Source organism: Ictalurus furcatus, chromosome 3 (genome assembly GCF_023375685.1).
Source record: "Ictalurus furcatus strain D&B chromosome 3, Billie_1.0, whole genome shotgun sequence".
Classification (NCBI taxonomy): Eukaryota; Metazoa; Chordata; class Actinopteri; order Siluriformes; family Ictaluridae; genus Ictalurus; species Ictalurus furcatus.
Genome location: NC_071257.1, coordinates 16288681 through 16313985, shown reverse-complemented (window position 1 = coordinate 16313985; position 25305 = coordinate 16288681). Strand labels below are relative to the sequence as shown.

At 39.6% G+C, this 25305-nt stretch overlaps 2 protein-coding genes across 5 annotated transcripts in view; both read right to left on the bottom strand.

Moving 5' to 3' along the window:
• Positions 1–2658: 2658 nt before the first annotated feature.
• LOC128605536 (E3 ubiquitin-protein ligase MARCHF8) overlaps positions 2659–25305 on the bottom strand; it is an 87314-nt gene continuing 64667 nt past the window's right edge. For all 4 annotated transcript variants that reach the window (XM_053621078.1, XM_053621080.1, XM_053621079.1 and 1 more), the window contains 5 exons: positions 23121–23171; positions 17419–17498; positions 11427–11607; positions 8414–8549; positions 2659–5883 (listed from right to left, as the gene is read on the bottom strand). In XM_053621078.1, coding sequence (XP_053477053.1) covers positions 5579–5883; positions 8414–8549; positions 11427–11607; positions 17419–17498; positions 23121–23171 — 753 coding nt within the window. In that variant the 3' untranslated portion in view covers positions 2659–5578. The remainder of the gene's footprint in view (positions 5884–8413; positions 8550–11426; positions 11608–17418; positions 17499–23120; positions 23172–25305) is intronic.
• On the bottom strand, positions 12617–17370 carry LOC128605537 (uncharacterized). Its single transcript, XM_053621082.1, has one exon. The coding sequence runs from the start codon at positions 16946–16948 to the stop codon at positions 16199–16201; it is 750 nt and encodes a 249-aa protein (XP_053477057.1). The 5' UTR covers positions 16949–17370; the 3' UTR covers positions 12617–16198.

Genomic DNA, 25305 nt, shown 5'->3' with positions numbered 1-25305 from the left:
GCCATGGTGGAAAGTATGTGGTCTGGTAAACCTAGACCAGGGGTGGGCAATCTTTTCCGGAAAGGGCCTCCTGCTTAGTTGGAATGAAAACCTGCACCCACACCGGCCTTTTCCGGATAAGATTGCCCACCCCTGTACTAGACTATGACATGGTGGTCAGGAAATCCTCACTTTATTCACTTTCCCACAGAAAGTCTTCCAAGCCTGTCAGAGGAAGACATAAACAGACTAGATCTAGAATAGATGCTTGCTCAACACGTCCAAACACTACAGGCTGCACTTTGTTTGGCCTCTCCTTTGGCCTCATGTATAAAACTTGGTGAAGATTTAACACTAAAATGCTGTATGCCTAAAGATTGGAGTGTGTATAAAGTGCTGTAAAAATGAGTCCTAAAACCTGAAAATGAGTTAGCGTTTTTGCATTTCCAGTTCCAGCGTCCGAAATCAATGGGATTATTGAATGGGGTTTTTGGTTAAATGCCTGAAATAAGGTCTGTGGTTAACACAAGCTCAAAATAATTTCATGTTTTATTCTACCACATAAAATAAATCAGTAATACCCCACTCAGGATTTTGTTAAGCTTTTACGTGTCTTGAAAAAGGCGGTTGCTAACAAGTGGCTAAATGGGAGTACAGAGGTTGTTAGGGACATTAAACGACATCATGCCGAACAGGAAAACTCATCTACTACAGCCTCATTGTGTTTATACTCGTGCTTGTAGATTGATCAATTTATAGTATTTTCCAATTGTATTGCTTTTTTCTTTTTTTTTTCAAATTATAGTGCTATAAAGCTTAATGGTTTTGACGTTGAAGTAGTTCATTTATAGCCTAACATTAGCTTTTTACTTCTGACAATTTGTATTTAGGCTTCAAAATTCATAAAAGTTGTGTTCAGTTGTAAAGATTATCTTGATGTACAAAACATATCAGAATTGTGAACTTTTGTTGGTCACAGAGTTTATTTTCTGCAATTATCCAAAAGCCGGGGGAAAATCCTATTGGCTTTTTTGTCGAGGGAAACGGGGTGAGGCTAATTTCCGGGTTGGCCAACAAAAATTGATCATTTTTGCTGCACTCTATATGCTAGGTCCTGTGTACTTAAAAATAAAAATCAAATCAGAATGAAAGCGAGTGCAGATTGTAGTGCAGTTACACAGAATTTCCTGAGAAACAGGATATTTCAGACATCTGTGCAAGCAAAGACCTTCTGAAGCTATAGGATGTGAAACTAGTTGAATTTCCAAACCAGCAGATGCATTTATTGACCGTCATTACATGGTGTCACAAGTTCCGAGAGTGTAGATGAGATACACAGTTTTAAAATGATTAGACGTCACTTCCATAACAAGAAGTTGTTTTGAAGGTTTGCACGAAATAAACTGTTCCTGAGAGAAACCCACAAAATGCTGCTCCTGAACTTCATCAAGCCTCAGTGGAGCTACAGTTAAGATTGTGTGTTGTAGCCTGCTATAACCAAAATCAAACTGTGCACAATTGGAAACTGCTTACAAGGAGAAACCCACTGTAGATTAAAGTTGTAGATCATCATTTATCAGCATTTGAACAGCAATTTCATCCCTGTGGTTGTAAATGCCTTTATGGCTGAGGATGCTTTTTTTTTTTTTTAAACATTGCATTCAGCAAAGACTTTCAGATGCCTCTCACTTCATCACAGCTCATGTTTGAGGGCTGTGAACAACATGACTCCTGCGCGATGGTCATATCCAGCAGACACAGTGTGTTAGGTGTGGAAAATGCTTCTGAAGCAGAGGAAGCTTCCGCCAAAAGTCCAGGGGAGTTAGTATAGCTTTCTACAGGTGAAACATGGGGGTTTTATTTTAAGATTGTAAAATAAACTTGAATAAATAAACAAATAAATAAATATTGAATAAATAAATAAATATCCTATTGAATAAATAAATAAATATCCTCCATTTTGTGTTGAAATTTAGGATTGGCACAAAAGAGCCATGATTTACACTCATATCTATGCATGTAATTTAAAAAAAATAATAATAATTAATCAGTATAATTCTGCAGACTCTGAGGTATGATTTGGACTGGACAGCTGAAGATGTTTTTCTAATCCCAACTGTAGATTTTTGGTGAGCTCGTGTTCACTGTAGCCTCAGATTCCCGTTCTTGGCTGACAGGAGTGGAACTTGATGTGATCTGCTGTTGTAGGCTATCCACCTCAAGGTTTGATGTGCTGAGCATTCGGAGATACTGTTTTTTTTTGCTCACAACAGTTGTAAATAGTAGCCACTTGTGTTACCATAGACTTCCTGTCAGCTTTCCTGTCAGTGTTACCATAGACTTCCTGTCTGATGTTTGATGAACATTAACTGAAGCTCTTAACCTGTATCTGCATGATTTAATTGTGCTGCTGCCGCATGATTGGCTGACAGCATCGTTTAAGCCAAAATGAGAGCCAAAGGCCAATAAAAATAAGGTCTAATTGACGTTTTTTTTTTTCTAGTTGAAGTCTCATGCAGCTATTAAACAAGTATCAATCTTTCAGAGTTGTCTGTAAAATACACATCTCCCAAAGCTACTGTGAATTTGAATGCAGTGCTTTCCAGTTTTTTTTTTGTGTGTGTTTTTTTTTTTTGCAGTTCAACAGCTTTAGGAGCATCTTAAATAGGCAACCAGCTGCTGGCTTCATCAAGGTTTTATTTTATTGCTCCATTTAATCTCCCCTTAAAAACACGAAACAACATCACTTACATGTCAATTAAGAAACTTAAAGTCAACGTCTTAAAAGCGTAATAATACTGAGGAAAAAAAAGTACAGATACATAAAATACAAAACTATACATGTAAATTACAGTCTTCTCAGATTCACAAAACCATATTTAGCTACTGAGAAAGCCACGGCAATGTTTTCAATCAGGTCCACTGCTTCTCTAGTTTGACACAGTGCTTGCAAAAAGGCCTTGATGACATTTAGTAGCCGTGTGGAAACCGAGGAAATGGATATTCCAAAAAAAAAAAAACATGACAGTTTCAATTCTTTAGGCAGTGTTGTGTCAAAGAACCACCGCTTTATAACAGCAGCACAGAGTGTGGCAAAAACAAAAATGTCTCATTTGCAACAATGTATAGGTTTACTTCATTTTATTTGGTTGTTTTACAGTCTATATACTCAAATATGGGAAATCAAACGAAAACAAAGCACATCAAGATTTCATTAAAAACATTATGAAAAACTACTTTTACTATTCAAAGAAAAAAATCGCAGAGAGAAGAATGAAATAAGAGAGGGCTAGGAAACAGTCATGTTGACCACATTCAAGTTGATTCAGTAGTAATAAATTGCAGTTTGCAAGAAACACTTTTTAAGCACGTGTCATCTGTTTGTTAGTAAGCGTGATCGATCACATGATCGTCAGAGCTCGACTACTAGCAACCTGCAGCAATGAAGAGTCAAGAGACAAACAATACAATTACTGCAACAGAGCAACGCTAAACAAAGCAGACGCAGTGCAGCAATTCAGCAAAGCTGACACCTGACAAGGCATATGCAGTATTACAATCCAGACATTTTTCCAAATCATACCTTGTCCAAAAATATTACAGTTTGAACTTCATTCCATAAATTGTCAGCGGTCCCACACTGCCAGAGACTTAAAGGAGCCAGCTCCTGTTTATCTAACGAAAATCCATCTGTACACTGATTTCTAAAGTAAAATGAATCAAATCATACAGGACGCCAGGCTGCAGTTGTGTAAAACTGCGCTTGTTAGGATTTACAAGCTTGTAAAGGGCATTCCCACAGTCATAACATAGCAAAGCGATAGATAGTTGAGATCCGCTCTCGAGCTCAAAGGACCTAAGACCAATATTATATTAGCTGTGCAACATCAAACCTGTAGTGTTATTTGCATAAACTGTGGAATTAAATACCCTATGTGAAAACTGGGAAAAAAAAAAAAAAAGGACTGCAAGGATGATCCCCTCAACAAACTGTAATTGCACTTTTCATTTTGCTCAAATTGCACCAAGCATTCATGGTACATTAAAGTCTGTATAACAAAATGTAGAATGTGACCCCTGCCACTAGATGGCAGAAGTATTCTCGGATTTCAGGTTCGTCCTGACATTCTGACAATAAGGGAGATAAAGGTGATTTGTTATATCAAAAACACTTACTGCATGAGGAAATGGTGAAAGTCACAGTTAACATGGAAATTTCCCAACGTTTATAACCATAACACCCTTACAACATTCTGTAACTTTTAAGAGAAGGACGGAAAGAATCTATTTTTGGGACACCATGCAACAAATTTTTACAGAATATGTTGACTTCTCCAAGATCGATCAAGTTACTGCCGTTTTTAAGATGTCATATGCTAAGGTCATGCATGCTGAAATAATATTTTAGATATGCATGATGAAGTGTAATGATAAAGGAATAAAGCAAAGTGTTGAAAGGCTACAGTTATGTTTGTCAAGCCAAGCCAATTGTGTCAGGTCCCGTGTAAACGTGTGTATGGTTGTAGGAACAAAATGAATCTCTATGAAACCATGAATACAAAACTGTCTTATTGGGTGATAAAAATAACGTAAAGGAATTGAATTCTTAAGGAAAGTGGTCAAAACAAATACTCAATCTAAAGAGTCAGTCACGTATAGAAAACACGAATCATCTACAAAGGTGTTGTGACGCTACAAGTAATTGAACCTCCACAGGAAAATGTCCTCTAACTAGTAATGGGTGAGATTTTAAAAATGATCTACATTTTCGAGCCCTCAAAAGGAACGCTTAAGGGCAGATAGCCAAGACAGAAGCCGTATCATAGCTAGTGGTCAACGTATTCTTGTTGGGCCTGTCACAAATTACAGTAATAGCAAACATGCTAAAACTGTGCAAGTGGCTCTAGTCTCTAGTCTAGTGATTATCTAGTAGATAATCATTAATTTCATTGTGAATAAGTATCACCTTTAGAATTTAGTCAAATACGAGATCAAACAAATGAAAAAAGACTGATCAACTTTTTTCTTCTTCTTCTTTTTTTTTTTTTATGAAAGATGGCATGATCGCTCTAAAAACATGTCCATTTTCCCTTATATCTCCTCAAATTTCCTTTTTTTTTTTTTTTTACATCCAACGTTTGAGTGGGAATAAAAAATGTCATACAAAATGCGAGAAAAACTCTCAAAACTTCAAGCTTCTTTTTTTTTTTCCCTTATGTATATATAAATGGATGGGTATTAAAACAGCAGAGCCTTAAAAGAGGGAACTAAAAAGTGCTTAAATGCATTGTTAAGGACTCCATTAGAACCAGCGCAGAGACACATACTCACGCACGCGGTGAGCACAGATGCACACAAGGGTGCTTCACACATCTCTTACAAGAGTAGTACAATGGCAGTAGTTGGACCTGGTGCACACCGACTCATAATGGCTAGCCAACAACTTACAGGAACAGAACAGACAAAACAAAGAAAACACCTAAAAAACAGGAGGAGTTCTGTCTCAGTTACTCTGCCCAGTACCCTGTGGTGCCAACTGTACCCTGGCAGGGGGCAAAGCATCATCTGGTCCAGTGGAATTGGGCTGGGCATGCGCGGCTCACACGTGCAGTATCTCCATGCTGTAGTCCTCGGTCTCTGTGTACTGCGAAGAGTTTGTGTCTGACTGCGCTGGCCCGAAACCCTCCTTATTATCCAAGTTTGGCTCCATGAGTACAGGTTTATCGAAAATATTCTTTTTATAGGTCTCTGGCCGGTTTTGCACATATATCACTCTGTTGTAGGCCTTAAGTCTCCTCCACAGCTGGATATAGACTTTGCATTGCACATACATGAAAACCAGTCCGCCGGTGAAGCCGATGGCCACCACCACAAGCTTGGTCCAGAAAGGCCACTCGAGAATCCCTGCAGAAAACAGGACAAGAGCTTTATTCACAGTATCAAATAATACCGAAAAATAAAGCCCAAAATTAATGTCAGTCTCAAAGTATTATAATCATTTATTAAAGTGCACCTATTATAGTTTTGAAACATGCCTAATTTTGTTTTAAAGGTCTCATACAATACATTTACATGCATCCAAGGTCAAAAACACTTTAATGTGCTCATACTTTAAACTGCAGCATTACCGTTTCCCCCCAGTGTCACAAGCGACTCGTTAAACGACTCGTTCTAAAGGATTCATTCTAAACTCCTCCCTTCAGACAGCATACTCTGCTCTGATTTGGTCAGATGCCCCAGTCTGTTGTGATTAGTCTCCTGCTGTCAGTGTGTTTCAAAAAGGAAACGCCCATTACCATAACGGGTTTCAGCTCCTTCTGTTAGCGGGCAGCAGATGAAGACCAGAGGCGGGGCTTTTTTTTACAAACCTACGTAGGTTCGTACAGGAAGTAAAGTCTGGAATTACTAACAACTCGTTTCAGCTGTTCAGACTCGGTTTCTTCTTTAGGGAGTCAATAACTCAGTTTGTCGTGCGCTTTGATTTCTGAAACTTTGTAGACTTTTTACACTCACAAAGAGATCTATAACACACTACATGAAAGGTCATATTTGAGAAACCATAATAGGTGCACTTTAAAAAACTGACCAAACTAATTACATTATACTTGTTATAATCATGTCAGGTTTTTTGGAAGGGGAAAAAAACACTGAAAGATATATGCTCTCAAAAACCACAAAGTGACAAAGCTAAAAACACCGCATCATTTCTGTGCACAAATACAGTATGATTCTGGAGTGAGAGATATTTTCTAAATGTCAAGCTATGGCACGGACATGGGAGGAGCTACGACACTGGAATCACAGACAAGATGTTCCAGTAAGGAATTCTGATTTTCCACATATAGCATTTCTCGTTCGAACTCATCCTAGTGTTATTGTGAATTTAAAAAGCGAACTCTACTATTCCTGTCTTCTGGAAGCGAGGGAGGCATACCACTCTCTTTTACTGTTCTAATAATGTCCTAACGCAATTTTCTGTCTTCCCAGTGACAGCCGAGTGACGAATGATCTATCAGAAGCAGTGGAAGTCGTTCCAAAGAATTACCAAGGCAGGATAAGGTTCAGAGCTTCATAGTGCCTTTAACAGGAAAATACATTAAAATCAAATCATTTTCGCATTAATTTTCAAGCATATCACCGTCTCATTTGCAGTAATGACTAATCAGATTGGGAAGGGACTGTAATGTGGTAAATCATTATTGTCTACTGCGAGCTACCACACAAGGTATTCCTGAACATGGAATATAATACTGTACTGCTTTGGGAGGCTCCGTAAGTTAGACCAGGGTGCAGCTTTAGTGTTCCTGACATGGCAGGCAGGAATAGAGCAAAGAGACAGGGGGGTTAGTCCTGAAGATATGCAGATCTCCTGAGAGAGACTGCGCTATAAGCTGAGAAGAACATACTTCTGGACATTTGTTGCTCTTTGATCATTTCCATGGCAACTGAAACTTTATTTACATAATGCCAGTCTTTTATCACTTGAAACACACACACACACACACACACACACACACACACACACACACAGCTGCTATTCTTGGGAACGGTTTGGAATTTACTGAACAGGTGTTCTTCTTGGCCTAATTCGCGTTTTTCCTCAGCTATATCTTATGATCCTTCTATAATTTCACGTATCAGAAAAAATGTGAATCAGTGGCTGGAGTGCACTATAAAGTGCTATATTCCCACAATGCTGGAAATTCCCTTTTAGCATCATAGTCAAAGCAAATGCATATTATTCAGATTTCACCAACCAATTAGCATTTAAGGCTCAAAATGATGGGTGAATCTCTAGCAGGCAGAGAGAGCTGAAAGGAGGGGAGAGTAGACGGGCAAGAGAGTCAGACGTCTGAGCAGAAAGGAGGGTGGATCAGATATTCAGGCAGAGAGGAAGAAAGCAAAAGTTCTGAGCGGAAAATAGGAGGGAAAATTAGAAATGTAGATATGTGGAGTAACAACCAGAGTCAGAGAAAAGACACATCAGATGTTAAAAGGCAGAAAGCATTTACCTGGTATTCTCCTGGCTGCGTGGTTAAAAAGAGTTTATTACTATTTTACTACAGGTGGAAGCAGGAGGCATGAGAAAGTGGGAAGAGTACTGTAGTCTAATGTCAGTTCAATTACATATTTATATACACCAATCTAGAACACATGCTACATAGCTACGTATTAAAGAATGATAATAGATGTTCATTTGTCAGCTATAAATGAGCATCATTCCTAGTCTAATTTCAGAACAAGGCAGCTGTTCATACACTGGTTAGAAGACAGAGATCATTAACACTTCACACTGTTAATTTTCCTTTCAGTAATAGGAACACTTCACTGTGAACTAAATGCATCTACAGTAAAATCTCCAACTAGAGCAGAACAACGGGATGTCAGTGAGGTCGGTTAGGGAGAGGAGAGGGGGCTGGTAGAGGCAGCTGACCTTGTTTGATCTCCTCTGCAGTGCGGTCGATCAGGACGTACAGCGACCACACCACGCACGTAATGGCGATGACATGGAAAGTTACGGAGCACATGATCTTCCTCCTCTCGCTGGCTGTCATCTGCAGCTTCTCCCACTATAGAGGAAGAAATGGGGGCATGAGCTCAGACTGGGATCTTTAAACACCTGGACTTTTCCTCTGACAAGTGAACAATAACAGCAGATGGTATTTACCCCATTATTGATGGCATAACAAATGAGGTTTACATCAGAACCCACTCCGTCTGTCTCGCTGGCTGTGCTGTATTGCGTTACAGATTACAGACACACACGCATTCCGCTTACACACCTGCCCTTTCCACTATAACCCAACTATAAATATTTGATGTAGCTTCCTGTGTGATCTTACACCATCAGCAGCGTGGCCTGTGTTTCAACAAAGCGACACACACCTGAATATTACATTCAAATCAAATATTATATTATATACTTAATTTGAAAACTATTTGCTAAACTATTTGTTGCTTGAACAAAACAGAACACTGACTCACTGACAGGCATAAATGATCAAGGACGGTGCTGTGACAGTGCTTAGAGCTTCTGCTTTAAAGAGTTAGTGACAGGATGTGTTGAGAATAAAGACCATTCAGCTCTCAAAGGGAGGCTTTTACTGAAATCCAGAAAAGATCAACACTTCTGTATCTGATAATAGACTGCTTTGGTGTTTGTAAACAAAAAGAAAAAGACATGAGTAGCTGCAACCTGACACTACTTGTTATAATCCGACTGAAGAATCTATGAATAATGTTGTATTACCAATAAAAGCTGTTATTTGGCTAAACAAACACATTCAACTTATATACAGTACTGTGCAAAAGTCTTAGGCACCCTTTTTTTTGGTTACAGATTTTTATTTTATGATTTCTACATTATCAAGTCAGTACAAATTTTTTTTTTTAGATTTCCAAACATTAGTTTTCCAGCACAAAATGAAATGTTCCAGAAAAAATGTTTGTATGTCAGTAAAGAAAGCAGTGTATTAAGAGACACTTTTCAGGGAAAAAAAAAACACAGTGAAGGCTGCTGGGTTTTGCTGCAAAAATAAGAAGCGAGTGCGACAGTCTAAGTCTGCAGAAGAACCGTGACTGGTTCTGCAAGATGCTCGATAATACTTACAGCTCATTTCCTTATAAAACTGCACTAACTCTACCTGAGACTACTAAAAAAAAATTTTAAAGTAAAGGATTGTCACACCAAATATTGAGTTTGTTTAATTTATTACTGTTTACTGCTCTTTATAGTATCTTTTATTAATGGAGAAACATTTAATTTCATTATTTTTGAAATCATTTCTTTGCATGTGCAAAGACTTTTGCACAGTACTGTAACTCTGTGGCATCCTGTCAGTGGCTAAATGATGCTCCAATGGCCTGACATACAGTATATAAATGTCCCATAGAAACTGAGAGCATTTACAGATAGAAATGGAAGGCATACAGGTTTTTTTAAAGCTTACAACTTTGTTGTTTGTGGGGACTTTCAAGACATAATGTTTTACAATGACAAATTTAGCTAGATAAACATGCCCATCACTGGCAGTTCCTCAGAAAGAACGTGACCCAACTATCTAGCATTAAATAGCTAGTTTCTTGATGATTAGCTACATTTGTTAATGCAATATAAATTAGGCATGTTAGCAAACCAGCAAGCTTAGCCTGTTAAATTCTTAGCTGGCGTGCCACCTTCACTGATATGATAGTTAGCTTCTTGGCCAAGATGAAATGGGTGCTGCAAAGACGGAGCTCTTCTAATTAGTTATCCATCCTAATTGCCTGTAACAACAAGTTTATTCTTTTGGCTTGGAAAGGTGTCTGCTTCACTAGTATGTGGTAAAAACACACACAAAAAAGTGTTTATGAATACTTTTCCAATTCTGACACCCAACAGCAAAACACAACATTTTAGAAAACAAGTCTCATTTGTTCTTAAAAATAAATCACTATAGTTTCCCATTTTGTTTCTGCAGCCAGGAGGCGTGGCTGACGTCAGAGTGACGTCTATTACTCAGAGGTTTATTTGGAAAGTATTTGCTTTCTGAGTACATCATGGACGCAACTAAATAACTTTTAAAGACAAGTAACCATGCTGCACATGAGATGTATATAAAGAAATTGAAATAGCTACGAACAAAGTTAACCACCCTTGTAGTTCACTACACTTATATCTGTGCAAAAAGGAAAAATTAATTACATTTACTGTATGTACTGAATACACACACACACACATACACAGAGTATATGAAAGTTCTCTATACACCCCACCTCCCGACAATGTTTTCTTTAATACCTACTGGGAAATTGCTATTTGAAAGTATGTTTATACATCTGCTAGAACTAAAAGCACTGCATTTATTAAGTTCTGAAAATGACCCACTGAATGCAGCCTACCGCTGCTCTGTGTCAGAAGATGGATTAGAAAGACAGCACGTGGAAGGGAATGTCGTCACTGCGAACAAGGCCAGTGTGTACAGCTGGTATTCTGGCTATACTGTTACCTTGTAGGACTGACAGGCACCTGACCTCAATGCGTTTCTATAGAGTCTTATTAAAAGCCGAAAGCCCACAGCGGTACAAAGGCCCACCCTGACTAACTGATGAGGCTGGATGTGATGCATAGATACACAGGAAATGTAATTAAAAGAGGCGATCAGCAAACAATGATACTCGATTCCTGCTCTTAATTTCATTTTGTTGCTTCTGCTAATACACAGTTAGTGTTAAATCATTAAAGCCCTTTGAGAATGAAGGAATGCTAAAGCCAGTCTGGCAGAATGTGGTAGCATGATCTCAACAGTATATATGACTGAATGAACCCCTACTTATACCTAAAGACTTAATCAGTAATCAAGTCAATTAAAAAAAAAAACACCCCTTCAGACTGTTATTGGGTACTAGGTGTATTTCCCATGCTCTTTCAGCTGAACATGACTACTTCGGTGTGTGTGTATGTGTACCTTGCGCAACGGCTTTAGTTTGGTCTCCATGATGAACTCGAACTTGCAGAGCTCACAGCAGCGTGTGTCTGAGCTCTTGATCCACTGCTGCAGACAGGCCTGGTGCACGAAGCGCAGGCTGCCTGTGCAGTGACATGGTGTGATCAGTGGATTGTCCTCATCACCCTCGCAGTGACAGATCCTGCACACAAACAAAAGACAGAGTTCACACATGCACTGCATCCTGAAGAACTTTAAACACACATACAAGGCTTGAACAGCAGCTATAGCATGCACAAAGTTTTGCTCCAAAGTTGAGCTGGATCAATGCCCTTATCAGGCAAATCACCGTGGAAGATGCCTGTCTCCAATTATCTGCAGTGAAGCAAATCTGACATGTGATGTGAGCTGTCTCTCTGCCAATGCTGCCTGTTTCAAGTTTCTACATATCTGCTTTCTCTACAGACACTGTAAACCTGACACTAGATCAAAGTTTAGACGCTCTACACGCATCATATCATTTCAAAAAACAAAATAAAGGACGATTATCATCAAGTAGGAAGGTGTACACACACACACACACACACACACACACACACACACACACACACACACACACACACACACACACACACACACACACACACACACACACACACACACACACACACACACACACACACACACACACACACACACACACACACACACGTTTAGCTGACTCAAATTCTGGAAATTCTTGCCCGGCATGATCACCTACCCTTATCAATCTGCATCCAGATATTTCAGAAAAGAAAAAGGAAGCTGTCATTGTGCATGTGTAGAAACGAAAAAGGAAGAAACGAAAAAGGAAGCTGTCATTGTGCATGTGTAGAAGTTGCCACATGGGGGCACGAGTTAAATCAGCCTGCATTTAGATAAACGTAGCAAACATGCAATCTAACGTCCATTCAGGATTTCTAAAATAACTCCTCTCTCGTGATCTAATGATGTATGATCAATACATTAGACACACGATCCCCAGTAATGCCTGTAAACCAAACCAGAGCACCATTAAGGCAGGAAAGGGAACATTTGGATGGGGGAATGGAGGTTGGTGAAGGATCTATTTATATATATTTTATATATATATATATATATATATATATATATATATATATATATATATATATATATATATATATATATATTCTTTTTTAAAGAGAGAGAGAGAGAGAAAGTGGGAGTCTGATAGAAAGCAATGAAATGTGCTGAGGCCACCATAGCCCACCAGCTAAAATACAAAATGCCCAGATGTAAGCAGTACCATTATAATTATGTCATGATGGTACAACACTCATCTGGAGAAGCTGGCATCTGTGCCCTGGTGCTGCGGAGAAATCTATCAATTCAAGGTGACTCTCGAAGCAGTTCACATCAAACTGATGCACATCAAACATTCCTAAAACTGTAAGAGGGACATCGCATGAAAAAAAAAAAGAAAAAGAAAAAAAAAGAAAGAAAGAAAAAAGATTTTTCTGTTCTTAGCTGTAAACTAAAATAACTGTGGTAGATTTTTAATCTCTCCTAGAATACTGAAGGAGTTACAAAGCCTAGTCAACACTTCTGATTATAGATTTATAAAAGCAGCCTGCAGTAAGTACAGCCGGATTGGCAAAGAAGGCTTAAGAAGATAAGAACAACCCTACAGCAAACAACACATGTCTGCATGTATTAGGGCACACCACTACATCAGCAGAAGTATCAGATCTGACAACCGTCCCCTCGTTTCCAAACTGTGTTTCTGACAGGTAGCCCCTTTGGCATTAAAAATGTGACAGAATTAATGAGAAGAAAGAATGCCATCACCATACGTATTTATATAAGGTTCGGCTTTCTACAATGAGGATAATGACAGGATAATGACTATTTCCAGGCTAGTCTTATCCAATCCAGGATACCGGATTAAGAAACAAAAAAAAGAGCTCCTTCAGTACATAGACTTCTTTACAGACAGCAGAGATTTAGGAGTATTTATATTAATAGAAAGGAGCAGGCCATTAAGCAGCTGTCAGTACTAATGTTATATGTATTTGATAGCAGGGGACATTTCATTTTGCTATCCAATTCAGGGAGCTGATGAATGTCCAGACTTCACTAGACCTCCAGCAGGAAGGGTACGGAAGTGCAACAGCGGCTACACTGAGCATTACAGTCTCTAATCCAGCAGACTATTTGTTTTCATGCATTAACAGTCCTCCTTTTCTGAGACACGAAACGATTCTAATTAATATGAACAAATGTGATATGATAAACAATAAAGTGACGAATGTTTTTTTTCACGTTTGCTGTGAAGTAAGGAGCATGGAGTGAATAAAACAAATTTACATGAACAAATAACAAGAAGTCTCGTTGACAGGATAATAAATTAACAGCAAATAGGCTTAAAAAAAATAAAGAAATAAAATAATAAGAAGAAGAAGAGGAAGAAGAAGAGGAGCATTTGATGTTTCAAAAAAAACAAAAGCAAACTTCACCAGACATGCTGGATCCATAATTAAAGTGCAAATCTGCTTTTAAAAGCATTATGCTAAATTCAGCTTTTTAATCCTCAACACAAAGACAGACAACAGAACATCAGAGGCAACATCCTGTCCTTCAACTTTATTTCAGTCAGAACATCTTAAGCCCATGACACACTCCCAGCTTCCCAGCGATTAGATCGATTTAATCCAATTAGCGCATATAAGATGTTCCATTTTTAACCCTGTCCTTAATAACTCAGGTAACAGCTCCTGGGTTGCAGTGTTGACTGCGCCAACTCCGACAACGCTGCCGAAGAACAGCAGAGCAGTTTCACTGAACAACTGCTTTATATCCTACAGTTCCAGCCTTGTCTCACAATCATGGAACAGGCTTCCAGAACAAACTTGCACATATGACTGCTGTATACTCTAAAAATGTCACCTTTATATTTCAGAAATAATATTCCATAAGGTGTCACACTGACTAATGATTTCACAACCTGACCGGATTTCTCAGCATACAGAAATATAACCTTAAGGCTATTTTTGCAGAAATCCTCTTACAGATACCGTCTTGCACACCTTTACACAAAAATCTATACATCTACAATGGTAACCTGTCCATAATATTAAGACAGCATCCATGGACAGTGTAAACGGACACATACGCTACCCGTCAAAAGTTTAGAGACTCGACTGAAATGTTTCTCATGATCTTAAAAAGCTTTTACATCTGAAGGTGTATGATTAAATGTTTGAAATCAGTGTTATAGACAAAAATAGAATTGTGCCAATGTATTCATTTGTTTCATTAGAAAACGAACATTTTATTTACAAAGAAATATTTTTTTAAATGGATGACTTGGAATATTTAAATGGGATATTCTGAACAGCAGTCAATAATTGTCCAGCGTAGGTGGGAACTCCTTTAATACTGTTTAAAAAGCATCTCGGGGAGATTCCTCAAGAAATCGGTTGAGAAAATGCCAAGAATACATTTTTGGAAATTCTAGACAAAAAGGGTTACTTTGAAGATGCTAAAATATTAAATTATTTTGGATTTTTTTTTAATCACAACATAATTCCCATAGTTCCATTTGTGTTACTCCAGAGTTTTGATGATGATATTATTATTCTAAAACGTACACTAACTTTTTACACGTAGTGTACATATTGTGCAAATGCTTTCTGGAGCTCATGCTGCATCTCTCCTAGCATCATTAAACCCAAACACATCCATGCACTAAACATTCGAGGTCACTATGAGTCAGGCCAACTGATCCATATTTTCTGGATAGTTATTTGCAGATCTTGTGAAATGGACAAGACAGAGAAGGGCATTAGAAGCCCTGTGTCACTGGGAAGAAGTGATGAATCTGTGAAATGCTGCACTAAGCAGTGTTTGGAGTGCCTCACAATACAGTACGTGTATTTCACTTTTTAAAAAAAAAAAAAAAAAAAAGCCGAGTCAGACTGCGTACACATCAAAGATACCATACTTCAATAGAGAAAGTCATAAAAACGGCGCCAACGGAAAAATTCATTTTCTTTTCATCCTTTCACGAAGATATTTGAATGGAATTGATTTTATGGAAAAACCTCAAATGAAATGATGGATAAACTCAGACATGCATACACAAAGGCAGATTTTTAAACTTTTTTAAACAGAATTCAACTCAAAAAAAAAAAGAAAAGAAAAAAAAACATCAGAACTAAAATGGACAATTAAGAAAATCAATTCCTTTCTCAGATTTTCAGTTTTCTGTTGGTTATTAACGCTTCTAAGTCAATTACACAGCTCAGAAATGAACTCAAAAATGAGCTGATAGAACTGCACTAATCTTGGTTTGTGTTTAGCTCCCTGTGTTTTGCAACTACGTCCTCTGCACTAATCAGATCTTCACATCCATTTGCTCTCATAAAACCTGCCAACGTTCCATGCATTGACAAACTGCCATATGTAGAGTTTACCATTTTCTGGCCTGCCTGGATGTGCTCTCGCTGGGAACCTCCACATCAAAATGTGGAGCTATACGTCATGAAGCTTTATATCGCATGCAGGAATGCTCAATATTATAATTATAAATAATTATACTCAATATTTCTCTACCATCTATTGAAGCTTTAATGTTGTTATTGATTACTGGATTGCTTTTCTAACTGACTGTAATTAGCAGAGGATAGGAAATGTAAGAGGCAGCACAGCCGCAGAGCAGCATATGGGGTTTAAACAGGTGGAGCCACAGGGGTTTTGGGGACTTTTGGAAAGGCAGGTGGGATGATGGGATTCTAGAGATGAAGCACTTTTCTATAGACAGGGCACATGAGTACTTGGGCTGAGTCGGAGAGGAGATACCTCACCAACCTGCAGCAATCCCCGGTCAGAGAGTATGGCGAGGGTGGACCCGTGATCTCCATCAGTGGTGAGAAGCAGCGGTCCAGATCTCCATCCTCCTCCAGGGAGCAGAGAGGAGCGTGCTGTCCCTCGGCCTTTAGCCTCCAACCAGAGGATTCTTCCTCAAACACATCGTCATCACCCATTTCCTCACCACATGCCTCACTTACCTCTAGCAAGGCACTGGATGGCTTGGCACAGGATGCCAGCTCACCCAGAGGCAGGCTGCCCGCTGTGGAGGAGCGTGGGAACGGGAAGAAGAAGCGTAGCAGATTGGAGCTCTTCTGCATGTCAGCTGGGTGAACACTCGCATAGCCATAGGTGGTTGAGAATGAGGTGGGCTGAGTGGGGTAGAGGGGAGGCAGGCGAGTCAGCTTGACCGCGAGAGTCTTGGCCTGGTGCCCACATTCTGCATCTCCTTTTGTATCCGAGCGCAATTCGCCATCTGAGCATGTGCGTTCAGCGAAGTGCAGGCTGCACAGCCCGTCCATCTTCTGACCCACGTCATTCAGGGACTTGGAGAACTTGAGCGTGCTGGCGTGCGGCCTGAGGTTGACCGAGGGCTTTAACAGTGAGAGCCATTCAGCTCCAAACACGGATTTATTTTTGGGTTTGACGGGCGAGTCAAGACAGAGAGTTGTCATAGTGATGCTCTGTGATGCCCAGCATTTATCAGTGGAGTTGAGCAAAACCACAGCAGTCTGCACAGGTTTCTTAGACACCTGCTCCTGAGCTGGAGCAGTAGCGTTAGAACTGTACAGCAGGACCCAAAAAAAAACAAAACAAAAAAAACAAAAAAACAGACAAAAACATGGGACAGCAGCAGGGGCGAGAGACAAGCAGAAAGAATAATGAAACAAACATGCAACATGCAATACACAGCATGAGAACCAAAAAAAAATAAAAAAATACAGAAAAACTCACAAAAGCAGTAGAAATACGAGTACGAGTCAAAATACTAGTCCTTACATGAAAGCTTCGACCTCTGCTGGTTGCTAGCATTATAATTTTCATATCTAACGCAGAGAACTAGCTGCTTTGAGGACACGACGACACATTGCAGCACCCGAAGGAGCTCATTTTAAAAATACAGACAAGCTAAGCTAGGTAGTACCTGCAGATGTCCTGGTTTGAAGGCGTGACTGAAGTTCGAGAGAAGCCGATGGGGGCGTTCACAGAAGACGGGCTTCCTGCCTACGAGAGAAATAAAAAATACATTTGGACTTTAAATGAGAGAAGTAGACACACAGTCAGCACTTTAACTCATGTCATGTAAAAAACATCACCTGAACTGTGTGACTGGTTGAGGAAATGAAAGTTTCCTGCTAAACAGTTTTATTTATTAGAAGCATTTTTACACCATTTTTATGTATCCAAGCAGCACCAGAAAAATATTGAGATATTTTAGATACACGTGCCACAGGCCATGCTTAATTTTTCCATGTCCAAAACCAATTAGCTATTGATTCACAGTGCAGCACACAGAGAACTTATATTGCCCAGAGCTGGATAGTAATCAATATAGTGTGAAGTGCTGACCTTCATTTGAAAGGCATGGACACACATTATGCCGAGCATTCAATGAATAATTTTTATACATGCAATTATTCCGAGCAAATAATGCAAAGAAAACACAATTGATATTGTTAGTAAGGTGAAGAAGAATTGCACCTTGTATAATTAAAATGAATTTTTTTTTAAATTAGCACAAGAAATAACAAGCATGAAAGTTATATATGAATAGCTATATCTATTGTATGTCTTGTGTATGTTTACTGCTCTGTGATCCTGCAAAGATGCAGAGCTGACATGTACTGCTGAACACTGAAGTCCCTGTATAAATCATTGCATGTGAAAAGGAAGATGGAATGTGTTTGTGTGTGTGGTGACTAACTGCAAAATCTACATTGAATTATTCCGACTTCCTGCAGTTCCACTGGTCCCCCAGGAGGTAATCAGCACACACTGTGTGTATTTAACCATGATTCAGGCTTCGGCATTTAACAGAACCCCACCGGCATTTAACAGTACCCCACATGCATGGTAAATGGTCTGCACTTATATAGCGCTTTTTTTCTTTTTTTTTTTTACCTTAGCGGTTCCACTTTACCCATTCACATACACACTCGCACACCAACGGTAGTGTCCTTGGGTGTCTTGCCTAAGGACACTTCGGCATGTGGAGTCATGTGGGCCGGGAATCAAACCTTACAATTAGTGGACAACCCGCTCTACCACCTGAGCCACAGCCTACAAGCCACTTGCACATAAACACCTTGCAGTAATTGTGCCTGCATTAGCCCCGAGATTCTGGGCATTCCAAACACTCCATAAGGCAAATCCTTCCAAAGCAGGACTGTTCTGTTGAGAATCAACTGTCTAGCAAATACAGCAAACATGTCCTGGTTCAAATACAAGCTGCATATACGCTACCATCACCGATCACCAGACTGATGAAATGTGTGAAGTTACAAGCTATCTGCTCAAAGAAGAGGAAAGACAGACACAATGCACTTTTCAATGAAAAGTGCATTGTGAATGCACTTTTGAGAAATGAAAATGACGGAGAGAGGGAAGTGTGTTGTTATTCACTATAATCTTTGGTTGCCTACTACCCTACTATACAGTAGGGGAAAAGCAGTATGCCAAAAGGAGTAGTGGGTCCAAATTCTCAGTATTCATGAAACAGTGAGCAAGAAAAATTCCATTTACATTTATGGCATTTGGCAGACACCCTTATCCAGAGTGACTTACATTTATCTCATTTATACAACTGAGCAGTTGAGGGTTAAGGGCCTCGCTCAAGGGACTAACAATGGTAGTTTGGCAGTGCTGGGGCTTGAACTCCTGACCTTCTGATCAGTAACCCAGAGCCTTTAACTACTGAACCACCACTGCGAGAAATACACCGATAACCTACTGCGTCCACCGAGATTCTGCAGTATGGAAGCAACGGACACTGCGCTATCCCGTACGGCAACGGGACTGGTGCGGAAGAGCTGTCAAAATCCAAAAATGGCAGAAGGCAACACGTCGGCACTTTTTAAGTGTAAGTGCTACAGGTATTAAACGTTGTTCCTTGTGGTTAAACCGTATTTGTTTAACAACACCTGAGTAAATTGTTAACTTGTTGCCAAATGTCCCCAAAGGTCAAAATGTCAGATATTCTAACAAAATATAAAAAAACCATACCCCCCACACCAAATTATATTACTCCATAAATCCATCACCGTGTGATGAAGCCTACACCCTGAGGAGAGCACATAGTGATGAATCCAATCTCAGTCCAGTAGTGAGCAGAAGCCTTTAGCACAACACACTTAACACTGCATTTACTAATGGCCATCTTTCTGTGTACAGTCATTCCCAGTCCACCCTACTGGGTACTTATTTCACATGGCCTGCAGATAACCTAAACTGCTCATCTAACCACACAATATTCCCATTTCAAGCAATCTGCTCTCAAGGTTTTCTGTAAATGATCATCTCTTGCTCTTTTTGGAATTTAATGATTATAAAAAGATAGTTTAGGCTTAAGGGGGCAATATAATAGCACTGAACCTATTGGCCCTAAAATGAATATCTCTGCTGTGTTCAAGTGTTCTATACATGCATGGGTGGGTTAAGAATGATATGCCCCGTGCTCTGCTGATAACATGCATTGTAACACTGTGCGATAAAACACACGATAAAATATGACCACCTTCAAAATATAACGTACAGAAACATTTGAAGCAAACAAACGCAAAAATAAATAAATAAATAAATATAATAAATAAATAAATAAATAAATAAATGAGTTAATTAAAGTGCCGGCATGGTGGTGTGGTGGGTAGCACTGCCACCTAACAGTTTTGGGTCCTCGGTTTGATCCTGTCTGAGTGGAGTTTCGTATGGTCTCCTTGTGTTCAAGTGGATTTCCTCCAGGTTTTTGGGGTTCCTTCCACCTCCCAAAAATATGTAGACTGGTGGTCTGTCTTTGCTAAATTTCCCCTAGGTGTGAAAATGTGTGCATTTTCCCACCTTGCACCAAGTATTGCCAGGATTGGTACCAGATCAACCAAGACCTTGATCAGGATAAAATGGTTACTCGAGATGAATGAATGTCTAATTAAGCCATGAAACTATCTGTGCGCTACTCTATCTGGTTTTGCATTCTACGCTCCTCCTCCACCCCCAGCACCACCATATAGATCTGCTATCTCCCACTGTACCCTTTGCAACATCAGCAAGGTTCTGAAAATCTCTATGTTTGAGCAAGTATTCATACTCGTTCGGCAGCACCAGAACCCGCATAGCAGATCTAGTTCACCGAGACCACACCTACATACCATCCATTCCTTTCAATAAAAGCTGTTTATCTCATTCCGAAAGTTGTCATGACTGAAATGAGATTAATAGAGTTTAAAATTTAGCCGTGTTGTTTAATGTGAGCTGCAAAATATCACACCAAAACAGGCTTGATAATTAAAAAAAAAAAAAACCTATTAATATTTTTTTGCTTCTTTTTAAAAAATTTTTACTAACATTTATCCTATTGAAATGCATCTAAATATGTCCATTACATTTGCTCATTTTCAAGTGGAATCAACCTACAAGTTTTCGGGCATACTAAGCTAAATGCAAATAATGCGGATTGTCATCTGCTCAATCTGCTGCAAGGCACATGTTTACAGGAATGTTAAAAATAAGTACACACAGATGTAATGTGCAAAAGAGCAGCCACTCAACAGGGTGTGAGTAAAAGTGAGAGAGAAAGACAGTAAGTGAGAGAGAGATAGTAAGTGAAAAAATGAAAGACAAAGAGAGGTACATAAATGTAAAATGATAACTGCTGTCATGATACAGAGACACTCTAGATAGAAAAAGGCTTTTGAAACAGTAGGCACACTGATGGTGGGATCACACTCTGAACCGGTGATTGAGGGCAACAGCTGGACCAACAAACCAACTGTAAACTGCATGGGAAATAAGAGGAAGAAAAGAGAGAGAGAGAGAGAGAGAGAGAGAGAGAGATATGCCATTCCTGACAGGAAGGCCCAATGAAGCTGTTAGAAGTAAACATCCCTTCGTTCACTGTGTGTGTGTGTGTGTGTGTGTGTGTGTATGTGTGTGTTGATATGCTTGCAGCAGTTCAAGAGAAAACACAATATAAATGCATAATGGGAAATATTTTCTGTTACTTATGCTGCTGCTGATGAAATGGCCCTAGAATGATGGGGTCCTCCTGCAGAGGTCTAACGCTGGCTGCATGTAAACCATCAAATAACGATTCACGCAGAGGCTAAATGAAGACGTTTAACCCAACTGTGTGAACAGCCATCATGTTAAATGATGATAAAATGAGAACCATGGGTGTTGCGGCGTCAGTCCGGCTTGTGTTTTCATCTCTCGTTGAATGGTTCCGAGGGTGCTCGTCAGCGTTCGATGAGAGCTGTGGGGTTTCAGGAGCCGGACCACACAGCCCTACAGCCGAACCACCAATTCACCACACAGAGGACATCCATTAGCACATGAAGCTGGTTTATCGGCTAAGAGGCTCACAGTGCAGATTTAGTGCACTTGTACACAGCTAAGAGGAAGAAATCTGTGCCAAAGTGATAGCATTTGCCAAGCCTGATCCCAGAAAAATCCCACTTCACTGCACGTGAGTCGGCCAAGACATCGACATGACTGCCCCTGCAGTGTGTATAAACGCCAAAATAAGTGACCATTTGTGTGTGGTGCTGTATGTATATGATGAATAAAAATATGTGGCAAGTGTTTCCAAGCTGTTATCAGTAAATATATACAGTCGTGTGAAAAAATAAGTACACCCCACGGAAATTGTTGGCTTTTTTGACATATTTGGACAAGCAACCATTTAATCCTGTTTGAAACAATGCCTATTAATGCAGCTGATACACTTTGACAAAACCGCAAGGAAAATTAGCTAATTCAATCATTTAGTCAACAGAAATATCAAGAGATGTGATATTCTTTTGTGGAAAAAGTAAGTATACCCTTGGCCTCAGAAGCTAGCATTGCTCCCATTATTCCAAAAGCCCTGGTCTTTGCCCATATGCTCATTGGCAAACTGTAGTCTTGCTCTAATGTTCTTTATAGACAGCAAAGGCTTTTTCCTGGCACGCCTCCCATGCAGGTCAAATTTATGCAATTTCTTTGTGTTTTTGATAGAGACTCCAGAGCTCTTCTATAAATCGCTCTGGATAAGGGCGTCTGCTAAAATGCTGTAAACGTTATAGAAATAAGCAATTTAAACTCGACAGTATATTCCGTGTATAAAAGTGCAGTAAGCCATGAAAATATATGAAATCAGTCAAGTCGAGGTTTACGTTAATAAGTATTCTTGCGAGTAATTTACACACACTCGGGTGCGTGAGTGGGATTCGACCGTTTTCTGAATTTGGAGGATTTTCATGAACGCCAACGCTCGTACAAACAATCTACGAAGAAATCTACGTTCGGATCCAACTTGATAAATGAGGCCCATTGTTAGTTGAATGACTCATTTTAAATGCAAATGATAAAAATGAGAAGCGTACGCATAAGAGAGGTTTCCTTAGGTATAATGTTTGGCCTTCCTTATTTCCCAGCCTCTAAATTATACAAAATATTCAGACCATCAATCTCCTGAGCCTGGTACAATCCAAGAGTCTCAGCCATACTCACAGAATAGAAATGAGAGATGAGGGCAAAACACCTGGAAAGTTCATATGTCCTCATTCTCTCTCTCTATCTCCATCTCTATCACACACACGCACACAGATAAACAAACACTAAGTGAGAGGGGGGAAGGGAAATAGATTTCCATACCTTTGAAATGTTGCTGGACCTGCTTGCAGAATGACCCAGCGGTTTCTCATTCTGTAGAGAAGAGAAAAGGAAGGACAATATGTTACCACAGAAACAACGTTCACGCATACTGACAACATGGAAAATGATCACCTTGAACGCATCAACCATTTTCTAATACGTCTGAGGCGTGTATTTTGCTAACTGTTCAATGCTAGCAGCTTTAATTCCATGCTGTCAGCGTGGATAAAATTACAAAGGCATACAGTAAAAATGCATTCAAGGATCAGTGAATTACTCTATTTGACAGATAAAATAACTCTTTGCAAAAATGTCCATATTTCCCCAAGCCATCCATGTTTGTCAACTGCTTTATTCTCCCCTAGAGGAAACAAAAGATTTTTCTATATGTTTTAGAATTGCGACATAAAATAGATGCAAGAAGGTCACCAGATTTGACTGAACCATTTAAGCCTGTTAAATGAATGGAGGGATGGATGAGTTGAGATGGAGAAAGATGTATAAAGAGGATTTGCTGGCAAAACGGCTGAATTTCTGAGGACTGGGCACAAATACGTTTAGCTGCTTAAAATGAATCCCCAGGAAGGAACAGTCATTCGGCCAGAGCATCCATCAGCAGCTAGCAAAAAACCTCCAGAGCCTTCTGCATGTTTCTCCTGTCTTTCCTCTGTGGCCCTCAGGAGTAATTTATAGAATGATGACCTTTTCAGTTGAAAATCAGACTGAAATTGTTCACCAACAGTCCAAGAGACCATAACCGGCCCTGCAGTCTGGGTGAAAAGGACAGCATATCTCACTTGTATGTCAATCAGGCTAACGCTAGCCCATCGCATGTGTCTCTTCTCTCATCTGTGTATATAAAATATACCTGTTAGACTCTCTTTCAAGTGTGCATGGCCACCTTGTGAGGTTGCGTGAGTGGATGCGATGGCTTCATTTTTCTCACATAGACCAAATCGAGCTAATTAGCATTGAGTAAACTGGGGTATAACGAAAAGGCTGCGGCTTACACAGGCTACAAAACCCTGTCCAGAAATTTGGGTATGCAGGTTGGGCGATTGTATTGTCTTGTTACAGCCTTCCAGAACACTATTTTATTTGTACTGTGTGTTTAAAACTAGAACTCGACACAAAGCGAGTGTAGAGCCACATCTCCAGTGAGCAAGCCAGAGGCAACACGTCGAGCAATGAAAAAGTCGAGCGAGGTGAGAGTGACTGTAGAGGGAAGGTAGATTATAAATGCAAAACTGCATGATGGAAGAAAAAAAAAAACCTGGCGGTTGAGAAAATGAAGGGTTTAAGATCATCAGAACAAGAAAGAAGTGTCATGGAGCAGGATTAAGCTAACAGGTAGATTAATTCTATTTAACTAGAACCTAGCATATTCAGTAGTCGGTAAAAGTAAACCATTATATGTGTAGGATTAAGAAAAGAAGTAACAGTGTTAAAAGACAGGGTTGAGTCTGGTATCTTCAGATGACAAGGTTAAAAACAAAATGGGCACACAAAGAACACTCATCAAGTCTAGTGATCGGTCTGTACACCCACATCCACTGCAACTGAAATTTGACTGCTCATTTGCAGCATGGTGCAATTATTACTAGGGATGCTTGATTTTGCTGTACCAGTGTACTATTACACAACTGTGATAATTACAGTCCAGCAATTATTATATTTTGGAAGCCGATGAGATGATGGTCATTAATATATGACACAACGTACAGTCAGGTGTGACAAAAAAAAGAAAAAAAGCCCGTTAGGAAAATTGTACACGTGTGTGTACAGTACATATACACATGCAGTCTGAAGGTATACCATTACTGGCTGTTATTCAACACTTGTTAGCCCAATAGAAAGACAGCAGCAGTGACAGGATGATTCCTGATCGTCGGCTGCTGGATCCAGAGCAGTAGTGACACACGGACATGGCAGAGCAGCTGTTGGAGTGGCATTTTTTGCTGGGAGGTTTATAGTCCTTAGTATCACCGAAGGGTTTAGAGAATTATCCAGCCCTCACAAAGCTACGAACGGAAATTGTGCGTGTAAAAAAAAATAAAGATAAAAATGCACTCATACTAGCACACGTGTGTGTAATATATTACACACACACACACACCCCCCCGATGGGTAAGAGACAAAACAGTGTTCTCTTATCTCTCACTACAGCAAACAAGAGGGTGTGTAT